The sequence below is a fragment of the Oreochromis niloticus genome, linkage group LG3, assembly GCF_001858045.2.
Source record: "Oreochromis niloticus isolate F11D_XX linkage group LG3, O_niloticus_UMD_NMBU, whole genome shotgun sequence".
In the NCBI taxonomy this organism is placed as follows: Eukaryota; Metazoa; Chordata; class Actinopteri; order Cichliformes; family Cichlidae; genus Oreochromis; species Oreochromis niloticus.
Genome location: NC_031967.2, coordinates 80,788,476 through 80,809,238, shown reverse-complemented (window position 1 = coordinate 80,809,238; position 20,763 = coordinate 80,788,476). Strand labels below are relative to the sequence as shown.

The 20,763-nt window shown below is 42.8% G+C and overlaps 1 protein-coding gene across 1 annotated transcript; it reads right to left on the bottom strand.

The window, feature by feature from the left end:
* Positions 1–14,710: 14,710 nt before the first annotated feature.
* Positions 14,711–16,880, bottom strand: LOC112846026 (protein NLRC3-like). Its single transcript, XM_025905249.1, has 2 exons — positions 16,715–16,880; positions 14,711–16,539 (listed from the first exon to the last, which is right to left on the bottom strand). The coding sequence occupies exons 1-2, from the start codon at positions 16,878–16,880 to the stop codon at positions 14,711–14,713; spliced, it is 1,995 nt and encodes a 664-aa protein (XP_025761034.1).
* Between the last annotated feature and the right edge of the window lie 3,883 nt (positions 16,881–20,763).

The window sequence follows — 20,763 nt, the reverse complement described above, 5'->3', positions numbered from 1 at the left end:
GTACATTTCAGGAGCTGCGCATTCTCCTACCTTAATGCTAGTATATACACATGCACACAATACAAAATAACGTGGAGCTGAGGTCATGTAACCATCGAAGCTCAATGGCCTTATTCTCTTACAAAGGTGCAGTCAATGACAATCAAAGAGCCGAGACACTAATTATTATCTGATTGGGTTTACTTTTTCTATCATAGCTCCGCATTCTTAAAAAACCACCTGCCAATTGATCTTGGTGTCTCCTACATGTCTTTTGGCAAAGTTAAGGCCAGGTTTCACATGAACCTTTTTCAACAGTGGCTTTTTCATATGAGCCTTTTTAACAGTGGCTTTCTCTTTGCAACTCTCTCATACAACTGACTCAGTGGCCTCGCTCTTGGCAATGCACGAGTCATTGCCCTCATCCCCAGACTCTGCTTCCTCTATGCAAGATGTGCAGTGTTGGGAAGGTTACTTTTAAAATGTATTCCACTACAGAATACTGAATACATGTCCCAAAATGTATTCTGTAACGTATTCCGTTACGTTACTCAATGAGAGTAACGTATTCTGAATACTTTGGAATACTTAATATATTATCATGCTGTTTACAACTACATGAATGTCCTATTGCTGTGATTTATTACTGTTACTGAAGGTCCGCGGCTCCGAAACGTAGTAAAGGGACCTCTGGCTAATACGTCGGGTTCGTGTCGGGCTGGTAGCCGAAAACTAGCTTTACTTTGTTGTCTGGGTCAACTTTGCTTGCGGGAGACAGAGAGAGGCGTTGAAAGACTGCTCCAACGGAACTTATTTTTTCCGGAGGAAAACACGAACACAGTGTACAGTTGAGTCTTAATAGCTTACTTACAAATGGGCTCCTCAGGCACTCTTCTTGGCTGCTGTGGTTATTATTATATTTACATGCTTCCAGCTCCCGTTTTTGCTCCGTGACAGCTCGGACTTTTCCTTTCTCTCCCTCCCTCGCTCACAGACACATAACGTGTATGGTAGTCCATTCTCCCTGCAGCACGGACTACACTGCCCATCAGGCTACATGCTTTAGAGCTATGCCTGTAGCATTCTGCCTTTTAGCTTAGCACAACAACAACAACAAAAAAGCGCTCTCTCACCCAGGAAACACGCAGAGAGAGAGCGCGTCACCCTGTAACCATGGCAACCGTAACGCTGCCGCCTGGAACAACAGAACGTAGCTGTCAAACAAACCCAAACAGTCCTGACCCGCGACAATATGAAACAGGGAAGTACCGCCGTGTATTCCATTTATTTCAGCAAAGTAACTGTATTCTGAATACCACCTTTTTAAACGGTAACTGTAACGGAATACAGTTACTCATATTTTGTATTCTGAATACGTAACGGCGGTACATGTATTCCGTTACTCCCCAACACTGAAGATGTGTCAGTGGGATTAAAGGGGTTCTTGAAGCATTACTTCGATTGTCCGAAAATACCCTCAGTCTAATTCATCAGCACTGTACATAATGTCAGTAGAGCACCAATTTCCTCTTCTGAGTCACCTGATGTTTTGCTAGAATCACTTTGAGGCAGTCCAAAAGTCTTTTTCAATGGCCTCACTGAACTCCCCAGCCACTGTCCTAGCTGTGTCTTGCTTGGTTGATCATCCACATGTCCTGGTGCCAGGTACACGTATGGACAAACATGGACAAACCAAGCCATGGTTTGCACAGAAGTCCACTTGCAGAGCACTGCTATGGGCTCAAAGGGTGGTCATAAATATTTTGTACTTGTAAATCAGCATAGTTGTGAGAGAGGATGCACCCTTGCCTCACACCAGTCTCAATGATGAAGAAATCCATGTAGCCATCCTCTGTGCGTACACAGCAATTGGATCGAAGGTAGAGAGTTCGGAATATTTTGACAAATGCCTTTGTGAAATCAACGAAATTAATCGAGAGAAACTGTTGTAACTGTTGTATTCCAAACTGTGTTCAATGATGGGCGATCGTGGCTCAAGAGTTGGCAGTTTGTCTTGTAATCGGAAGGTTGCTGGTTCAAGCCCCGGCTTGGACAGTCTCAGTTGTTGTGTCCTTGGGCAAGACACTTCACCTGTCGCCTACTGGTGGTGGTCAGAGGGCCGGTTTATTCGGTAGTTATGGTGTCTGTCCTCAAGTCCAAATCATTGGTTTGGTCGGGCGTGTTGAATGTGAATGAGCTATCACGGGGACACTGATTCAGGATCTCTTTGAAGTGTTCCATCCCATGGGTGTTTTATTTGTCCCTAAGCTCAATCGCATCAAGTCAGTGCCTTCATTTTTGGTCCTTCTCTCTTCATAACTCCACACGCCTGCTGCCGCAGCCATGACATCATCATTATTATCTCTCAGTCAGAACATGGTACATCATGTTTTGGTGGAAAATAGCGAGCAAACTTCCTGCTAACTTCTAACTCCGTTAAATTTAATAAATTCTGTTTTCATGCATGCCTGGATGTTAAACATATATTTTACACCTGGTAAAGCAGCCACACTGATCATTTTATTAAAGATGAATGAATTTAGACAGGTTTTAACTCTTAGTGATGCAGAGGGTTCATTTGACTTCGGGACCTGAAGTGGAGTTTGGACCCAGATTACTCCGCAAGGCTCCTGACTACAGTAGCTGTAATGCTCCAACAATCCATCAAGCGGTGTGGCTTCATAGCTAACCAAAGTCATGCTAAAACATTTTTTGACAGATTTTTTGAGCGTGTGTCATATAAAATGTGTTCAAGGTCAGTAAGCACAACCAGAATTCATACATAAGGCGCACCGGATTATAAGTAGTAGGGATAGCTCAGTAGGTAGAGTGGTGGCCCGGATCGGAAGGTTGGGGGTTTGAATCCCCTGAACAGCTAACCTGAGGTACCCCTGAGCAAGGTACCGTCCCTATAAACTAGTCCCCAGGCGCCCAATGGCTGCCCACTGCTTCACTGAGTGAATGGGTTAAATGCAGAGAGGAATTTCTGTACGGGGATCAATAAAGTATACATTATTATTAAGGTGCACTGTCAATTTTTGAGAAAATTAAATGATTTTAAGTGTGCCTTATAGTCCAAAAAATATGGTATGTGTTAAACTCTGTGCTTAAGTTCCCTGGTTGTGTGTGAGTTTCAACTTTCGGGTACGAATTTTGACTCAATGTTTATTCCTTTCAACTGATTGTGATTAACATGACATTGGTCAAATTTAACAATCCAATAAAATAACAGATGGGTTTGGCTGTCGGAGGGGTGCCTTACAGACCCTCAGGTCCAGGAAGGGTAAATGCCCTTACACATGCCAGTGTTTTCCCTTATCACCTGACAACTAGGGATGGGTACCGGTATCCAGTGCCATTATGGCATCGGTTCTGACATAAACAGTAATAACCAGACCGAAAAGCAGCGCGCATTTCGGTGCTTTATTTTGGTGCTTTATTTTGGTGCTTTTTTCCTGAGATGTCATAGACTTTGGATTCTAGCCAATCATTTTACCTTTCCAAGAACAGTAGGAGGGCCCAGGTATGTACGTTCTTTTAGAGCAGAGCTACAGATTAAAAATGCCCAAGGCAAAGGGGTCAAAAGTCTGGCTGTACTTCACAGCAAAATATCCAAACTCAGCAGCCTGCAAAAAGTGCTTTAAGGTGATACTGTGCAAAGGAGGTAACACCTCGAATCTGATTAAACACCTGGCGATGCATTGCATGCATGTTGCCATTTCAACAGTTCTGTGGACCTTGGGGGGAAAGCAGTGTTGTGGATATGACACACTCCTCACTGGACAGGATAGTTATAAAGCTTTCTTCGTTATGAATGAGCGATCCATGTTTTTATTAAACATTTGAACATAATACAACACAAACTCTTGTAGAGGATATAAAGTTAGCGACATACATGTTTTGAAATTAGAAGGAGCAGGCGCTTCTAGTACACGTAGAGTTGCTGCAAAAAAGCAACATACAAGCAGAGCGCAGCAGCCAGTGCAACAAATTTTGGATCCTTTGCTTAGCGATGAGCACAGTGCGTGTCGCGTGCGATGCGAAAGGGCCTTTATGTTGCACAGTGTGAGCCCTGGGTCAATGATTGATATTGCCATTCACCAATCAACTGAAAGGAAGAAAAATCGAGTCAAAATTTCTACTGGTAAGTTGAAAATTACACACAGCCAGGGAACTTCAGCGCAGAGTTGTTCATGTAGTTTTTTGCTTTGTATTTGTAACCAGTTCTTCACAATTTTCTTTTTAATTCTTTAATTGTAATCTTGCCATTTTCTTAAGAAAAAAAATGGGAATGTGGCTGTCAGGTTCTAAAGAACCTCTCATTATCAAACTTAATGATCAACTAATGAATCACTTTTTGTTTTTTAATCAAGCTAGGCTAAATATGTTCTGGATCTGCCTCTATACAGTGATCAATCTACTCTACTGCTACTAAAATTAATACATTTTTCTAAAAATAACTGCACATTTAAATGGAAATTGATCCAAATGGTGAAAAAATGAAAAAGCACTGTGAGTGTTTCTAGAGAGGTTCTCATTGGAGTCGCCTACATAACATATCCCTTGTTCTTGCTCTGCTAGACTAGTGTTTCTATTGTGGCAAAGGAAAAATGTTCCTGCATGTATGATTTTTCATGTCACCTTTGCAGGAAACAGGAACAGGAAGTGAGTGAAGGACACAGGAAATGTTTCCAGCTTTTCCTCCTCTATCAGACATTCTCTCCATACCTGAGAGTGTCCAGTCTCCAGCTTGGATCCTTTAGTCCAGCCGACAGCAGCTTCATTCCCGAGTCTCCTGGATGATTGTAGCTCAGGTCCAGCTCTCTCAGATGGGAGGGGTTGGAGCTCAGAGCTGAGGCCAGAGAAGTACAGCCTTCCTCTGTGATGAGACAGCCTGACAGACTGCAGGCACACAAAACAATGTACCTGTGATAAATTTCAGTGCTTAGTGATCAGTGCTTTGTGACACTGAGAAGGAAGACGTCTCTCCACAGCAAGGGACCTCGAACAGGAATGGATTCAGGGAGGAGCATAACGGCTGAGTGTTTGATGGGTAATGGGAAAGAGGAGACAAAAGAGAAGGACACAAGAAGCACCACAACAGCATAACAAAAATCACAAAAAGAAATGCTCAGTGGGTCATTGGAAGTCCTCCAGCTGCCTTGGTTTATAGTAGGAAAACTGTGATAAATACTTTTATGCTTAAACATTTACTAATACTCTAATAGTTTGTAGTTTAGTAGCAAGAAAGTCAATTGAGCTGACCTGAGAGTTTCCAGTTTACAATGGGGAATCTTCATGGCAGCAGACAAAAGCTTCACTCCTGAATTCTTCAGGTCGTTATTACTCAGGTCTAGCTCTCTTAGACTAGAAGACTTGGAGCTGAGAACTGAGTAAAGAGCTTCACAGCTTCTCTTTGAGAGGTAACAGAATCTTAGTCTGAAAAAAAAAACATTTGTGATAAAATTTCATCTGTTGACATTAGACAAAAAACAAGACAGCACAGTGCAAGATCATGAGTCACTCCTCAATTCCTTACATTTTGCAAAGAAAGTCTGAAGTATCTGTGAATTTAAAACGTGCTAATTTTAATAATTACAATGTTTTCTTTTTTTGTTAAGTTTTCTCTTTCATCCCTTCCACCCACTATTTTCCTTAGTTTTCTTCCTTCTCCCTTCTTTCACTGTATCAATCACCTATTCAGTCACAAACAACACCCTAACAGCCTCACAGCGCATGCAGACACATAGGACACACACTCATGTGTGTACACGCTCATTCATATTAGTTAACATGTAAACACATAGTCAGACTCATGGAGCATCTCGCCAAACATTTTTCTTCTTTCTATTTACAAATGAGTGATGTATTTCCATTTTCTTCACCCGTTTAAGAATAACACGCAGCATGCGCCATTAGCTGTACACACACAACTATGGGCACACTAAAGTTTGTCACATGGAATGTACATGGAGCTGGCTCCAGAGAAAAAAAAGGGTTTAAGATATTTAACCAGCTTAATAAACTACAGTAGTGTCATGATCCTGAGTCCATGACTCAGTGATTTTGTGTTTGGTGTATTTATTGTATTATTTTCATTATTATTTGTGGGCTGTTTGGGATGGTTTGTGTTTTGTGTTTTAGATACTGGGTTTCTGGGTTTGTGCTCCCTCTGTTGGTCCCTGGTGTTAGTGTTCCCCTGTCTCATCAGGTTAATCAGGTCCAGCTGTGTCTCCCACCTGTGTGTGATTTCCCAGTGTCCCTTTGTGTATTTATAGTGTGTGTTTCCCTCAGTTCCTCGTCGCGTTGTCTGTGTTCATCCTCTGTGTCACCCTGCATGCTCTCCCTGCTGTCCTCCCTCCATGTTCAGGTTTGCTGCTCTTTGGTTTAGTTTTTCCCAGTTTAGTTCATCCTTAGTTCAGTTTTGCCATCTCCACTTTATGTTTGGTATTCTTAATAAATCACCCTCACATCTGAATAGGTACTGCATTTGAGTCCTCCTTTCCTCACCTCACACGGCCGCTGCCCCGAGCCGTGACAGTACGACGCGACCACAAGATGGACCCAGCAGCACTTAATCCGTCTAAGGAGCTATGGGAGAATCTCGTCGATGCCACACAGGAGCTCATTGACCTGTGGCTGGAAAGCCAGGATGATGAGTCCCAGCGCGCTATAGAAAGGCAGCGCCTGGTGACCGGTCTCCCATGACTTCTGGGCTCACTATGTCCGTGGGATCAGGAATTTCTCCTTTTGGATCTCGGACTTCATCCCCCGTCTGCATTCACTTTCGAGCAGCCAGATGCAGTGAGTGAGCGGGATACTTTGGCTTCCCCAGATTCCGGGACTTTGTTTTCTGGGGCTATTCAGAGTGGGATGAGAGGCAATATGTATAGCTTACCTACCTTTGTGGTAACGGACCCTTCCCAAGTGGGTGTCTATACACCGTCTGCTAAATCTAAAGTCTGTGTTTCTGCCGCTCCTTCCGAGCCTGGACTTTTTTGCCACCCTCCAGCTCAGTTTTGTGTTCAGCCGTTAGCTCCCCAGTCTGTAGCACAGCCATTAGCCTCCTCAAGAGCACTATTACCTGTTCAGCCACCATTTCAGTCAGCCACTCAGCTACCATCACCACTAGCATCACTGCAACCCATATTTCTGTCCATGACTCAGTCAGTAGCTAAGTTAATGGCTGAGTCACGATCTTCACTCGCCCCTCTACAGGAAGCTATGTCCGTACACCCCTTAAAGGACTGTTTATCCACCGCTGTTTCTGAGCAGGGAGACAAACTGTTTCAAAATGGACCTGTTCCTCAAAAGCTGACAACATTAGAGACGGTTACTCACTCCAGGGCTTCCCCAGAGGCTGGGTTACAACCCTCAGCTAACTCTGGATCCCTGGAGGCCAAGTTGCCAGCTATGGACTACACCCGGCTGTCACTGCCTGAGCAGGGTCAGGGCTCTGTGCAGCTACAGCCCTCCTCGTGTGTGCCTACTGGTTTTGTTTCACGTGTACCAGAGGCCCACGAGGCTGCTGGTTTTGTTTTGTGTATGCCAGGGGCTTCCATGCCTACTGGTTTTGAGCCTGTTTTCGCTGGGGGGACCGAGGAGCCCGTCCAGCCTTCGCCATCATCAGCAGCTTCTGCTGATATTCTTTGTACTAAGAATTGAGTTTTTTTTATTAATAATTAAAAAATTTTTATTAATAATTTAATAATTTTATGACAGTGTATCACAAAAGACATCAATCTTTTGTGATACACTGTCATATTTACATTATTGTACAGCACAAATGATTTGCTTTGGTACCTGGTCAAACTTCAGTTGTCCTCTGTCTGCCTGGCTGCGCTTCTCCAACAGCAAACTCGCAGGCAGCAGCTCCCCCCGCCCCCTCGCTCAGTCGCTTAGTGTCTGAGCTCGGATCATACCAATATTAGGGGGGGATTTCCGCACAGTCGTAAATTCCCACAGTGTGCACTGTGCGCACTGTTGTGTGTAGTTTTTGTTTTATACAGTTGTCAGCCAGGCATCTAACTATGAAACAAATTACACCCCAAAAGACCCCAGGCTTCTGAAAAAACAACCAGGGCTTAAGCCCAATAAGCCATCCCCCCGCTCCGCCACTGTAGTGAAGGTTACAAATGATCTTCTTATGGCCTCTGAAATTGGACGCATCTCTGTGCTTGTCCTGTTAGACCTCACTGCAGCGTTCGATACTGTTGACCATAATATCCTATTAGAGCGATTAGAGCATGCTGTAGGTATTACAGGTACTGTGCTGCAGTGGTTTGTATCATATCTATCCAATAGACTGCAATTTGTTCATGTAAATGGAGAGTCTTCTTCACACACTAAGGTCAACTATGGAGTTCCACAGGGTTCAGTGCAAGGACCAATTCTGTTTACATTATACATGCTTCCCTTAGGCAGTATCATCAGAAGGCATAGCATAAATTTTCACTGCTATGCAGATGACACCCAGCTCTATCTGTCCATGAAGCCAGGTAACACACACCAATTAGTTAAACTGCAGGAATGTCTTAAAGACATAAAGACCCGGATGGCTGCTAACTTTCTGCTTCTTAATTCAGATAAAACTGAGGTTATTTTACTCGGCCCTAAAAATCTTCGAAATATGGTATCTAACCAGATTCTTAACCTGGATGGCATTACCTTGGCTTCCAGTAACACTGTGAGGGACCTTGAAGTTATTTTTGACCAAGACATCCTCCAATGCACATATTAAACAAATATGTACGACTGTCTTCTTTCATTTGCGCAACATCTCTAAAATTAGAAATATCCTGTCTCAGAGTGACGCTGAAAAACTAGTTCATGCATTTATTACTTCTAGGCTGGACTACTGTTATTCATTATTATCGGGAAGTCCTAAAAACTCGGTGAAAAGCCTTCAGCTAATCCAAAATGATGCAGCAAGAGTACTGACAGGGACTAGCACTTTGCTTTCACACTGCAGGCTTACTTGTTGCTCCTAGAGTATTTAAAAGTAGAATGGGAGGGAGAGCCTTGAGTTTTCAGGCCCCTCTTCTGTGGAACCAGCTTCCAGTTTGGATTCGGGAGACAGACACTATCTCTACTTTCAAGATTAGGCTTAAAACTTTCCTTTTTCCTAAAGCATATAGTTAGGGCTGGATCAGGTCACCCTGAATCCTCCCTTAGTTATGCTACAATAGGCATAGGCTGCTGGGGGACTCCCATGATGCATTGATTTTTTCCTTTTAAGTCACCTTTTTCACTCACTATGTGTTAATAGACCTCTCTGCATTGAATCGTACTTGTTATTAATCTCTATCTCTCTTCCACAGCATGTCTTTATCCTGTTTTCCTTTTCTTACCCCAACTGGTCGCAGCAGATGTCCCCGCCCCTTCCTGAGCCTGGTTCTGCCCGAGGTTTCTTCCTGTTAAAGGGAGTTTTTCCTTCCCACTGTTGCCAAAGTGCTTGCTCATAGGGGGTCATATAATTGTTGGGTTTTCTCTGAATGTATTATTGTAGGGTCTACGTTACAATATAAAGTGCCTTGAGGTGACTGTTGTTGTGTTTTGGCACTATATAAATAAAATTCAATTGGATTCAATACAGCATGAACTCAATTGGCAGTCCACAAATATAATCAGTACATGAGAGACTTTGGTCTTTACGATGCATGGTGCTCCCTTTACCCCAACCGTAAGGAATATTTTTTCTTCTCACGTGTCCATCACTCCTACTCTCGTCTGGATTATCTCCTAGTCAGCAGCTCACTGCTGAGTGACATTTCAGACACCGAGATACACCCTATAGCTGTCAGCGATCATGCTCCTGTATTGACAACACTAATACATAAGAAGAACATTCTGCCAAGTAAAAACTGGAGATTTACTACATCACTGCTCAAAGATGAAGACTTTATTAAATAATTTTAAAGAGATTGGACTTTATATTTTGACTATAATGACACTCCTGGAACATCAGCATCTGTTCTCTGGGAAGTAGGGAAAGCTGCGATGAGAGGTAAAACAATTTCTTTCTCATCACAGAAAAAGAAAAAAGAAAAGAAAAATGTTCAGGAATTAGAAAAAAACAACACATCATTAGAAGAAGCTTACGTGTCCCACCAAGATCAGGAAATAATGAACAAAATACGAAAAACAAAACTAGAATTAACCGAAATTATTAATAAAAAAAACTCAATTCTTAGTACAAAGAATACGCTTGATTCATGATTTGCTAAATTTCTACCTAATCAGTTAAAATAAATAACGGAGAGAAAAAAACAAGTATATGTGCTGTTAAAGACATATCTGAGAATATAGTATTTGACCCTGAAATAATAAACAACATTTTTAAGAATTTCTATAAAACTTTACACTCACCACAGATAAACCCAACTAAAAAAGAAATTGATCTATTTCTACCAGATAGTAAAACAATGGCACTGGATTTGCCGATGACACCAGGTGAACTCCAGGAAGCCCTCATAAGTATGCCCAATAATAAGGCTCCTGTCACGGTCCTGGGTCAGTGACCCAGTGTTGAGTTTCTTGTGTCTCAGAGTTTTTGTATTATGATCTTAGTACTCTTTGTTGCCCCAGTTTATTGTATAGTCTAGTGTCTTAGTTTGGCTTTCTTGTATTCTGTTTAGTTAACTGGAATTATTTATTTGCAACTTTACACAAATTTGGTTTGCAAACTATTTCATAAACTGGTTAAAAATATTATATAAATTCCACAACAGCTTGTGTCAGAACAAATGACGAAACATTCTTCAGCTTCTGTCTCCTGAAGGGCACCAGGGAGGGATGCCCACTCTCCCCTTCAGTGTTTTCAATTTTTATCGAACCACTAGCAGCAGCAATTAGACAGGCTACTGTAATTAAGGGCATAAGATGCAAGAACGTAGAACATAAAATCAGTCTTTATGTGGATGATGTGTTGCTTTTCCTCCAAAACTCCCAAACCAATCTCTCTAGGGTTTTTACATTAATAAACTATTTTTCAAGAGTTTCAGATTATTCAATAAACTGGTTAAAATCTATAGTTCTTGCGATTAATTGGTCCTTCCCTAATTATTCTTATACCCCACTGCAATCTGGAAATATTAAATATTTAGTCACCAATGTCTAAGCTTGTCTTAGGCTTGGAAGCTGTCGTGGAAGTTTTCCATTAAATAAAGCCTGGAGATGAGCGGTAGCTAACATTCTTTAATCAAAACACAAAGAACAGAAAACCAAGTAGGTGGAGAGCCTGCCTGATTGCGGGGCAGACGGTCAGCAGAGTCTCCCCTGAGCTTTGCATGGCTCTCACTTAAATGCCTTCTCCAGGAACAAAAGGCAGTACACAGCTGTTTCACACCTTAAGGTTCACACTCCCTTGCTACCTCCCAGAGTCCTCAAAGAGACAAAAGACTCTTCCTGTGGAGTTGTCTGCTTCCCCCAACTTCCTTACTAAACCCCCACCATTTGTCTTACTGTATGAGTGTGAGACATGCTAAAATCCAGTGGCACCAAGGCATTATACAATAAAATAATGTGATTAATACATAAGTAAAAGAAATTCCTATACAAAGCGTAACTAAATTAAACCACATACCACTTCTAAAGAAAGTAGAAGGCAATCTGGCTAGATGGAAATCTCTACCCATATCACTCATGGGAAGAGTCACCACAATGAAAATGATAGTCTTGCCAAAAATCAATTATTTATTTTCAATGATCCCAAGTAAACCATCACCAGCATGGTTTAGATCTCAGGATTTGTAGATTTCTACATTTCTAAATTTGTGTAATGTATGTATGGTCGGAAGGGTAAGATGGCGCTGGCATAAGGCCGGCAGCCTTGACCCAATTTCCTTCGGGGTCAATCTTCGGGATCAATAAAGTTTTATTGAATTGAACTGAACTGTAAAGGAATTAAATACTTGGAGCATATATTAGAAGGAACAGACTTTATTCCATTTGACAGACTAGTTATACAGTATTGGATGAACAGCTAATATAGAGACTGTCTTATACATCACATTAGTCTTGATACAGCCTCTGCCATCACATTGGGTCAATCCCCGTGGCCTCTGTTAATCAGCACCATCACCTATTTGGGGTGGGGGGGTCATGGGTTTTTTTCCACTTTCATTATTGTGGTTGATGTGGGATTAGGGTACAGGCTCGGGGCGTATGGGAAGTCCCTAGGGACATTTTTCAATACAATTCAATTTTATTTATATAGCGCCAAAATCACAACAACAGTTGCCTCAAGGTGCTTTTCCCGGCGGGCTGTGGTCATGACCTGGTTGGGACTCTTGGGTGGTGTTTTCCTGGTGGCTGAGTGCAGCAGAGCTGGGGGAGGCTCTATACCGGTGGACGTGGGTTACTGGCCTGGTAGCTTAGCCTAGCCTGGGTGGGTCCGGGGCAGGCTTGGGTGCGTGGGGTTCTTGGGGTGCTCTGCCTCCATTCTGGGGCTCTGGCTGCGTCTTTGGGGCGTGCGTCCTGGTTGGTGTGTATCGCTGGGGTTGTGGGTGGTGACACACCAGAGGCCTTTGACGGAACTGGGGGCCTGCATCAATGGGACTGGGGGCCTCTTCAGCTGGTGGAGAGATTGTTACATCCTTGCAGGAGGTTTCTGCTCTCTAGGAGACAGGCCTGTGCCCCCTGGCCTTGGTGGATTCCAGGGAAATGTGGGTGCCTACTGTGGTCAGTGGTGGACCTTGCCCCATTGACGGATTACTTTTCCCCCCATTCCTTCCCTCCCTGTCCCCAATTGCCTCCCTCTTCCCGCTCCACCACACCCACACACACGTAACTGTTTTAAAAGATTCCTCACCAGCAGTTGTCAGCAGCAGCAACTGACAGCAGCAGCAGACCTGACCCTGGCTTTCAAACCCTGTGTTATTCTTGCGTGTGGTTCCTGAGATGTACAGAGTTTTGTATATATAGTGTAAATTTGTTTCCACTTGTAAATAGACACTGAAACAGAAGGGGTGAACTGCCTTATTATTATTGAATTGTTTTCTCCTGTTTATTTCAGTTAGGGAGTTCGGTGTAGCACGTGTCTTTTGTTTGTTTTTTATTTCACATAGTGTTTTACATAGCACATAGCACCTCTTTCCTGACTTAGCTTGTTTTCTTTGTTATGTTGGCCTTTGTTCACCGCGGAGTTAAGTTTTCAGTGCAGTCACAAATAAACCACCGCTCACTTCAAAAATTGGCTTCTGGGTATGGTTTTGGGGACCAGTGGGGGGGGTCACTTCCTTTCTAACCCTTATGTTACATACCTGTACCCCTAGACTGGGGCGTAACAAGAGCCTTGGGGTATAGGTGTGTCATTGAGGTGCAGGGAGGCATTCCTCCTCTGTCCCGTTCTCCCCACCTGTGCCTCAATTTTATTCTACAACCTAGACATCCACATTACTCATACTCCCATAACACATACATATAGGTCCTTGAGGGTGGGCATGCTGAACAGCGTCCAAAGGACGCTCTGTGTATTCAACCTCACCTCTGGCGCTGGTGCCCACCTCTCAATTTTAAATACATGTAGCATTGAGGGTTCTCGGCAGGGGCCACGCAGAGAGCTGCTGCTCCCTGGCAGAAACCACCATGCCCGCGGTCACATCGCTGCAGCCTCTTGTGGCTTCTGCACCAGAGCTGCTGGGTGACCCCAGGTCTGGGGCTCTCCTCAGCTCTTTCCAGGAGGGAGGCGCAGCATCCCCTCTGGTGGTCCTGTGACGGCCAGTGGGCTGGCCTTGTGTTTTGCTTTTTCTGTTACCTGTTTTTTGCAGGTAGGTGGAGCTGACCCAATTATATATGCAGCACACCTGAGAAGGCCAGTCCCAGTGTATATAAAGACACCTTGACTGAACCAGCTCACGCGCTCGCTGGCTCTCACTCTCTCTGTCTGGCACCCATCATGTTCATTTGGAAGTTTCAGTTATGGCTGTTATGTCCTTTAAATTGTCTTTAAGTTGCTTTACCTTATTTTCATTAAATATGTCTTACAGCCTTTAAAAGCCTGTGTGTGGTCTCCCTCTTGATTGTCACCTCCTATGAGCCGGGTTGTGACAGTCCTCCTCGGGCTCTCGGGCTTTGGGGTGGCCTCTATTGTCTGGGGCCTGGATTGCCTCCATGCCTGTTTCATGTCCTGCAGGGCGGGGCTATGGCTCCCCACACCCACTATTAGATATTTATATGGAGAAACCTGTTGAATACAAGCATTCTCACGCACACAGGTGTACACAAAGGTGTGCACATGGGTGTTCAGAGACACACTATCTTGCTTGGCTGCTGCCTCAAAGCATATTGTGCGTTGTCAGTTTTGTGACCTCAAAATAAAATATTTATTATTTACTGTTACTTATACTTATCTAGGTTGTCGCTGTGGTATCCCTACTGTCTTGTTCTCTTTTTGCTTGTTTTATTTTTTATTTTTCCTCCAGCTTGTGATCCAACTGATTTTTTTGTGTCTTTTCTCACTGTCCCTCTTTCCTTTCTTTCCCTCGCCTTTTCTTGAACTTCTCTTGTCTACGCTTTTCACTTTCTTATTCCCCAGTCATGTCTGTTCCTCTTGTAATAACTTAAAACGTAGGGACAAGTTGAAGGTAATTCACGTTGAGCGTGTTTGGAAAGACAACTTTTCTTTTCTTAGAACAGAACATCATTCAGTGTCTGTTTTATGCAATCAACATTACATGGTTCATTTCATGAACTGAAATTTTTTAAAATAAAGCAATGAACAAATATTTACTCACAGAGCTTTGTTGGAGGCTTTGACCACTGGCAGCAGCCTCAGAAGAGCCTCCTCTGAAGCAGAGTATTTCTGAAGGTCAAACACATCCAGATCATCTTCGGATGACAGTAAGATGAAGGCCAGAGCTGACCACTGAGCAGGAGACAGTTTATCTGTGGAGAGACTTCCTGATCTCAGGGACTGTTGGATCTCCTTAACCAGAAAACGATCATTCACTTCATTCAGACAGTGGAACAGATTGATGCTTTTCTCTGCAGACAGATTCTCACTGAGTTTCCTTTTGATGTACTGAACTGTTTCCTGATTGGTCTGTGAGCTACTTCCTGTCTGTGTCAGCAGGCCTTGTAGGAGAGTCTGATTGGTCTGCAGTGAAAGACCCAGGAGGAAGCGGAGGAACAAGTCCATGTGTCCATTTGGACTCTGTAAGGCCTTGTTCACAGCACTCTGGTAGAAGTGTGTCTCTGCAGATACATCTTCTCTCTTTGATTCTTGTTTTTTAAATATTTTAGACAATTTAGCGGTCATTTCTCGCTCTCTCAGCAGATTGAGTCCAGAGTTGATGAAGGTCAGATGGACATGAAGAGCAGCCAGAAACTCCTGAACACTCAGATGGATGAAGCAGAACACCTTGTTCTGGTACAGTCCTCTCTCCTCTTTAAAGATCTGTGTGAACACTCCTGAGTACACTGAGGCTGCTCTGATATCGATGCCACACTCTGTCAGGTCTGATTCATAGAAGATCAGGTTTCCTTTCTGCAGCTGATCAAAAGCCAGTTTTCCCAGAGACTCAATCATCTTCCTGCTCTCTGGACTCCAGTGTGGATCTGTCTCAGCTCCTCCATCATACTTGACCTTCTTCACTTTGGCCTGAACCACCAGGAAGTGGATGTACATCTCAGTCAGGGTCTTGGGCAGCTGTCCTCCTTCTCTGGTTTCCAGCACATCCTCCAGAACTGTAGCAGTGATCCAGCAGAAGACTGGGATGTGGCACATGATGTGGAGGCTTCGTGATGTCTTGATGTGGGAGATGATCCTGCTGGCCTGCCTCTGATCTATGAATCTCTTCTTGAAGTACTCCTCCTTCTGTGGGTCAGTGAACCCTCTCACCTCTGTAACCATGCCAACACAGTCAGGAGGGATCTGATTGGCTGCTGCAGGTCGTGTGGTTATCCAGAGGCGAGCAGAGGGAAGCAGTTTCCCCCTGATGAGGTTTATCAGCAGCACATCCACTGAGGTGGACTTTCTAGGGTCAGTTAGGATTGTAGTTTTGTGGAAGTCCAGAGGAAGTCGACACTCATCCAGACCATCAAAGATGAACACAACCTGGAAGTCTTCAAAGCTGCAGATTCCTGCTTCTTTGGTTTCAGTAAAGAAGTGATGAACAAGTTCCACCAAGCTGAACTTTTCCTCTTTCAGCACATTCAGCTCTCTGAAAGTGAATGGAAATATGAACTGGATGTCCTGGTTTGCTTTGCCTTCAGCCCAGTCCAGGGTGTATTTCTGTGTTAAGACTGTTTTCCCAATGCCAGCCACTCCCTTTGTCAGCACTGTTCTGATTGGTTCATCTCTTCCAGGTGAGGCTTTAAAGATGTCTTCTTGTCTGATTGTTGTTTCTGGTCTGTCTGGTTTCCTGGATGCTGCTTCAATCTGTCTGACCTCATGTTCATCATTGACCTCTTCAGTCCCTCCCTCTGTGATGTAGAGCTCTGTGTACATCTGATTCAGAAGGGTTGGGTTTCCTGCTTTAGCGATCCCCTCAAACACACACTGGAACTTCTTCTTCAGTGTGGATTTAAGGTTAGGTTGACAAATTGCAGCTGGAAGTTCTGAATAACAATAATGAAAATACAACATCAACAATCAGTTCGTGTTGTTTACAAAATGCTCATTATAATTTCAGTCCCACTAAGAAATGACCATATACAAGGTAATCGATCTCTTGAGACATTACTTAATGTTTCATTCATCCAGGAGTTTAAAATGTTATATAAATCCTCTTACTGCTCTGCAGACGGTCAGCCAGCTCCTCCTGCTTCATTCTCCTCAGGAAGTCCAGTGTGATTTTCACAAAGGCCTCTCTGCTGCTCCTCCTCTCCTCGTTATCCTCCCTCTTGCTCTCTAAGTATTCTGGGTAATCTGGACTCAGAACCTTCTGGATCTTCTTCATCTCATTCTTCACAAAAGTGATGATATTCTTCTCCAACAGCTGTAACAGAATATTTATGAATGACCCAATCAGACTGAAATCATGGAGCCGAACATCAGATCCATGTTGGACACACTGACAAACCACTGGTGTAGAAAGAGCAGCATGGAGATGACTGTGAACAAAATAGATGTAAAAGTAGTTGTTGTACATTTACAGACAAAGGAGTTTGCAAAGAAAAGCGTCTGGACTTCTTTAAGTTGCTTGAAGACGTTTCATCTCTCATCTGAGAAGCTTCTTCAGTTCTAAGGTCAAATGGCCGAGAGTCCCAGATTTAAATCTGGGACTCTCCACCAACGTCTTCAAGCAACTTAAAGAAGTCCAGACCCTTTTCTTTGCAAACTCCTTTGACTACAATGACCTGGATGACTGAGAACCTTCACAGACATACATTTACAGACCATAAATATGGAGTCCAGGTGTGTCTGATGCTGCTGGGCAGACTGACCACTGGGAACCTCTGAGCTCTGCTGGTCCACTCTGTGGAGGAATCATGGAGAATTGGTTCAAGCACAGAGTAACAATCCAATCAGTTATATATATTTTTTTGCTTTTGTATTTATAAATGTTCACTTATCCAGCTGTCCCCACTGAAAATTCCGCTTAGTCTTTTGCTTTGAGTTTCAGTGCTCTGCTGAGCATAAGGACTCAGAGAACTTCAGAGTTGAAGATTTTAAAGCTTTACATTTTAACTTAGTCTATAAACCAGATCCTTTACCGACAATAGCTTAGGCATTAGATGGAATACCTTTGATATAAAATTGAACTGCACTCAGGAACATTGATAGTGAAATCTCAGTTATGTATGAAAAAGCCCCCTAAGGAAAAGCCAAATTCAGTTGCTAACAGTAGGACTACATCCCTAGGATTAACAGCAGTAAAACTTTTACTGCATGAACATTCAGCCTTCGGAGATATAATTTGTTCCTCTATGGCTAACCAAAATTAATCTACCTGATCCTAGCTCCCGAACTTCATCATCTGCTCTTTTGAACTGGACTAATGAACTATTGAGAAACTCTGATTCAGGCATTTCCTGGGAATTGGCCATATATGTATCTGAGATGGTGAATTATTGGCTTTTTGTCACAAGACAAACAGTGGTACAATACAGGGCCTGAAGAAGTTGAATCATTGGTTTTTAAATCTAAAGGGCTCTCTGTTGCCTTAGGCATACAGAATTCCTTTTTACCTGCAAGGTTATTGCCCAAGATAAGACTTTTCCCCTCTGTTGATAACCCCCCCCCCCCCCCCCATCAAAACAGGATATTTTACATCCCTGTATAAAAGCATTGCCACTGCCAAAGATTTCATAAGATAAAAGAAATACACACAATGTGTTTCATCTTATAGTCTGGGAATCAGATTAAAAGATGACTGTTCCAAAACCTGAGTGAAGATTGTCAGATGAGCGTGGCATCTGCTCTTGGTCAGCAGTAGAGAGTTGGTATTGTATGGGACTAAACAGGGCCAAAGTGGTTGTATTGTTTGCTTCTTTTCATCTAAAAGGGGCTACTATCTACAGTCAAGGATCAGTATCCCGAACTGCTTTTTCGTCACCACAGTCTGTGATGTACACCAAGTAGGGTTACACGATGATGGTAAAAATGGTGATTGCTATTACTTTTAGCTCATTTATGTAGTAGCCGTGAAACAACTTTAGTGGTGATACTGTAATGTCCTGTTTCCACAAAGGCAAAATGTAATTTTACTTTGTGAGTACTGCGCTCAGTCCTGTCACACATTTTCTACAAAAATCAACCAAAAGAACTCAGTCATTCAATTCTCTCACACACACGCACCTTTATTAAGCTAACATTGGCATGATTATTTTTATTTTCCACAATTCCCTTATTATACAGTGCAAAAGTCGTAAACCACTTCTCATTTCTTTATGTTTTGCTTGGAAAATAGGAAATCCATCCAAATGTAAATGTAAATACATCATATAAGGGAAACCCATGCTCAAGTTATTTATAAGTACGGTGGCCCCAAACTCCAAACTCCAAAACACACGTACAAACTCCAAAACACTTACAAAATCCAAAACACATGCAAACTCCAAAACACTTACAAACTCCAAAACACGTACAAAATCCGTATATCCGGAGTTTGTACGTGCTTTGTCTCTAGGGGCCACCGTATATAAGTATAAAGTAGCTTAACAAACAAAATAAAAATTCCTCTGAAAATTGTCGGATAAAAGGAGTGGATTAAAAAAGTTTCACAAAGAAGCATATACCCAAAGTATAACTTTGAAATGTGTTAATAAAAACTCACCTGTCTGCAGCAGGTAGCTTTTGTTCTTTAAACAAAATGCGGCGAGCTGCAGACCTGTCACTCTTTAAGGACACAAAGCTGGGTTCAGGTCCAGCAGGTCTCCCATAGATCCTGTTAGAGAAGAAAATCTGTTTTTCATTTGCTTCATTCCTATCGATCAACCAAGACCAAGACAGGCTACATCCACACTAGCCCGGATAGAATTGAAAACGGCGTTTTCATCTGAAAATGCTCAGCGTCCACACTAGTGTTTTCAGTCATTTTCACAGAGTTGTGCGTCCACACTGAAACGGCCGAAACTGCTTAAGTTTCAGTCCTGTGCATGCACAAAAGCAAGTGAGAATTAAATAATTTGAAGAAAAGCTATCTGGAGCATGTACAAACTGATATTAATATGTTTTAGGGCTGTCCAAATTGAAAGCAATCAAAACAACTGCTGTATAATGCACTCCGCTATCTTTGTTTAATTGGTCACATGACTGCATCACATGACTAAAATGCGTCATCGTTTTAGAAAGTCTGCGTTTTCGAGTGTCCACACTGCGATGGGAAGCTCCGTTTTGAAATGTATGCGGTTTTTTTCCTTGAAAAAAGTGCCGTCTCAGTGTGGGCGAAAGGCCAAAACCGAGAGGAAATGATGCGTTTTCAAACCGCATTAGTGTAGACCTAGCCTTAGAAAGCCAATGTGTCTTTTAGACCCCATTAATAAAAAACTGCTCAAGTAAGTTAATTAATGCTTCAATCTTAAATATGATCAACCTATCTGTAATAATCGGCTATGTACCACAGGCCTTGAAAGAGTAGTTGTCAAACAGCTAACCGATCATCTGCAGAGGAATGGCTTATTTGAAGAGTTTCAGTCAGGTTTCAGAGCTCATCCCAGCACAGAAACAGCTTTAGTGAAGGTTACAAATGATCTTCTTATGGCCTCTGACAGTGGACTCATCACTGTGCTTGTCCTGCAAGACCTCAGTGCAGCGTTCGATACTACTGGTCATAATATCCTGTTAGAGCGATTAGAGCATGCTCTAGATATTACAGGTACCGTGCTGCAGTGGTTTGTATCATATCTATCTAATAGATTCCTGTTTGTTCGTGTAAATGAAGAGTCCTCTTCACACACTAAGGTCAGTTATGGAGTTCCACAGGGTTCAGTGCTAGAACCAATTCTGTTTGCATTATACATGCTTCCCTTCCCATATTATCACAAAACAGAGCATAAATTTTCACTGCTATGCAGATGACATGCAGCTCTATCTATCCATGAAGCCAGGTAACACACACCAATTAGTTAAACTGCAGGAATGTCTTAAAGACATAAAGAGCTGGATGGCCGCTAACTTTCTGCTTCTTAATTCAGATCAAACTGAGGTTATTGTACTCGGCCCTAAAAATCTTGGTACCTAACCAGAGAAAGTTTGGTGACAAAATTCAACCATTTTGCCTCCCTGTCTCCTTTTTTCAACCTGGACACCTTTTGTTACTTTCCCTCATCCCCTGGGCCTTTTAGGGGACTGTAACATGTAGGGTCTGTGAAAAAGGAATTTTTAGCATTGGTAGGTAG

Excerpts from the sequence above, each read along its gene's own strand:
- LOC112846026 (XM_025905249.1), bottom strand. The coding sequence starts at position 16,880 with ATGAAGAAGATCCAGAAGGTTCTGAGTCCAGATTACCCAGAATACTTA. Across the intron at positions 16,540-16,714 it reads GGCTGACCGTCTGCAGAGCA|AACTTCCAGCTGCAATTTGT; the intron begins GTAAGAGGATTT and ends ATTGTTATTCAG.